The sequence below is a fragment of the Charadrius vociferus genome, unplaced genomic scaffold, assembly GCF_000708025.1.
Source record: "Charadrius vociferus isolate BGI_N301 unplaced genomic scaffold, ASM70802v2 scaffold2579, whole genome shotgun sequence".
Classification (NCBI taxonomy): domain Eukaryota; kingdom Metazoa; phylum Chordata; class Aves; order Charadriiformes; family Charadriidae; genus Charadrius; species Charadrius vociferus.
This window is the reverse complement of record NW_009650123.1, coordinates 14,394-15,729: the sequence shown is the minus strand read 5'-3', so window position 1 is coordinate 15,729 and position 1,336 is coordinate 14,394. Positions and strand designations below refer to the sequence as shown.

Genomic DNA, 1,336 nt, shown 5'->3' with positions numbered 1-1,336 from the left:
GGGGGCGCGAGGCACCTACCATCTTCACCGCCGCGAGGAGCCGCCCCTCCCCCGCCGCCGCGCCTCAACCCACCCACTACCTCCGCTGCCCGCCCCGCCCGCGCCTATTGGCCCGCGCCGCGCCGCTTTCGTCTCCTATTGGGTGTCGTCCCTGTCACTCAGCGCGGCGCTGAGGAGCGTAGGGTTCGGTTGAGGCAGGAAATGCCCGCTCGGTAGGGCCGGGTGCAGGGCGGGAGGACCCGGATGTGGCGCCGGCCGCGGGGCATGCTGGGAGACGTAGTCCGCGCCCCCGTTCCCCTTGGCCCTCGTTAATCGAGGCGCTGTTAATTACGCGGTAGGAACGAGGCAGTTCAGCAGCAGTGCTGCGAGAAGAGTGGCCAGGAGAAGGCAATTCCTCCCCTCCACTCCGCCCCCGGCTCGGAGAACCAGGACCCCAATCCTGAAGCACCCAAGGGGCACGGAGGAGCGGAGCGGGCAGAGACACAGACGGACTAAACAAAATCCAAAGTTTCCTCTGCCCTCAACCCTAATTCCACACTCCCGCCATCCCACCAAGCCATCTTTCCCCTCCCCCCCTTGTATTTTGCATTAACGATCAGCACAGCACGTTCAAGGCAAGTCGCTGGGCTTTAATTACAGTTCTCGTTTACCCTCAAACCGTGCACAGAAAGCAGTGGTAAGTTCACAGTTTGAAAAGCAGCCGTTACACAAAGCCCTCAGAGGCCACTAGTGCGATTCCTCACATGCTCCCGACATAAGAGGGACAGTCGATCGCTGCTACAGCAGCAACCGATTGTCCCTGTTGTGTCAGGAGTGTGTGAGGCAGTGTCCCTTGGCACAGACTGGGTCACTCCAAAGCTGCAGCAGCTCTAGGGCTTGATTCAGACTCGCCCCACACCACATTGCCCCAGCAGCCAGAGCCTTCAGTGGGTCAGAGACTTCCTGCCCTTCAGCATACGCCGGAGGATAACCTCGATGCCGCCCGGCGTGCTGATGCGCTTGATCCAGCCGTGGGTCCGTTTACGCTTGCGGTTGTTCGGTTGGTATTCGTTGCCACGCGCTTTCGTGCGGATCTGCTGGTGGTTCCAGGGAGACGCCGGGTTGGGACAGCCATCAGGGCGCTTGAAGGAGACCTGGCTTCTGAGGGAGAGATGACTTCCGAGAGGCAGCTGCACGGAGCTTGAGAGGAGGGAGGCTGTTCGGAGCTGGAAAGGGCAGGCTGCAGCTTGCTGCAGTAGACAAAATCTTTGGGAAAGGAAAAACAAAAAACAAAACAAAACAAATCAAACAGAGAAGTGAAAAGAGCGAGCCTGGCGCTGCCACTCACAGGAAAATA

The 1,336-nt window shown here is 59.8% G+C and overlaps 1 protein-coding gene across 1 annotated transcript in view; it reads right to left on the bottom strand.

Annotated features, from left to right (window-relative positions):
• Positions 1 to 923: 923 nt before the first annotated feature.
• The window catches only part of MRPL34 (mitochondrial ribosomal protein L34), a 4,261-nt gene continuing 3,848 nt past the window's right edge, over positions 924 to 1,336 (bottom strand). The window contains exon 3 of the mRNA XM_009892382.1: positions 924 to 1,245. Coding sequence (XP_009890684.1) covers positions 924 to 1,245 — 322 coding nt within the window. The remainder of the gene's footprint in view (positions 1,246 to 1,336) is intronic.